Here is a 1,049-nt window from a genome sequence, read left to right on the forward strand (position 1 = left end):
CAACAAGGCAGTGGTGGAATTATGAAGAGTTTTATTTGATGTATTTAAATTACATAAAAACTTGATGTCCACTTAAGAAGATGAAGGCAACAAAAAGATAATAGTTGGATGTTGAGTAGCTCACTTTAAAATAGGTCTCATGATTTTTGTTTGCTATGAACAACCTCTTCTCCTATTTGAGTAGAGGAAGAAAAGATCTGGTGCCTGACTGAAAGAGCATGTAGATGGTGGGCATTTGCAGACAGCTATGAGAGTTCAGTAGAGCTCAGCAGCAAGAGCCACAGCAGGCTGGGCGGCAACAGTTGGTTCTACAGCAAGTTGTGTAGCAGCAGGGACGACAGCAGCAGGGACGGCAACATGGCTGGCAGCAGCAGGGGCGGCAGCAGGGTTGGCAGCAGCTAGAAGTACAGCAGCTGGGGCGGCAGCAGCAAGGCTGGCAGCAACTGGAAATACAGCAGGTGGGGCGGCAGCAGCAGGGCTGGCAGCAGCTAGAAGTACAGCAGCTGGGGCGGCAGCAGCAGGGCTGGCAGCAGCTGGAAATACAGCAGCTGGGGCGGCAGCAGCAGGGCTGGCAGCAGCTAGAAGTACAACAGCTGGGGCGACAGCGGCATGGCTGACAGCAGCTAGAAATGCAGCAGCAGGGGCGGCAGCAAGGCTGGCAGCAGCAGCGGGAGCCACAACAGCTAGAGCCACAGCCTTGGCTACCACAGGTGGAGCCACAACAGGAACTGACCATGATGTTGGTGAATTGAGGTTCTGAGTTGGTTTGCAGGTGAGGGAAATTCTTGTGTTTGGATGTCCCCTGCTCTCAGAGACCTTTTTATACCCATCTTCTCAGCAGATGCTGTTACCAATTACCATTTATTTCCTTATTTTTTTTTAGATAAAAACATGACTATCAAATTAGTCAGTGATCTTTTTTTTTACATGAAATGTTTTCTACTTATAATTCATTTACAGTTATTATTTTCCAATGTATTTTTTATTGCTGAGTCACTGCTTATCTCATCTGCTTATTATTTCCACCTTAAAACATTTCACCATTATAT

General features: G+C 47.1%; 1 protein-coding gene across 1 annotated transcript; it reads right to left on the minus strand.

Annotated features, from left to right (window-relative positions):
• Positions 1-236: 236 nt before the first annotated feature.
• Positions 237-736, minus strand: LOC127560169 (keratin-associated protein 5-5-like). The gene has a single exon (XM_051994521.1). The coding sequence runs from the start codon at positions 734-736 to the stop codon at positions 266-268; it is 471 nt and encodes a 156-aa protein (XP_051850481.1). The 3' UTR covers positions 237-265.
• Between the last annotated feature and the right edge of the window lie 313 nt (positions 737-1,049).

The sequence above is a fragment of the Antechinus flavipes genome, chromosome 4 (genome assembly GCF_016432865.1).
Source record: "Antechinus flavipes isolate AdamAnt ecotype Samford, QLD, Australia chromosome 4, AdamAnt_v2, whole genome shotgun sequence".
NCBI classification, from domain to species: Eukaryota; Metazoa; Chordata; class Mammalia; order Dasyuromorphia; family Dasyuridae; genus Antechinus; species Antechinus flavipes.

Excerpts from the sequence above, each read along its gene's own strand:
- LOC127560169 (XM_051994521.1), bottom strand. The coding sequence starts at position 736 with ATGGTCAGTTCCTGTTGTGGCTCCACCTGTGGTAGCCAAGGCTGTGGC.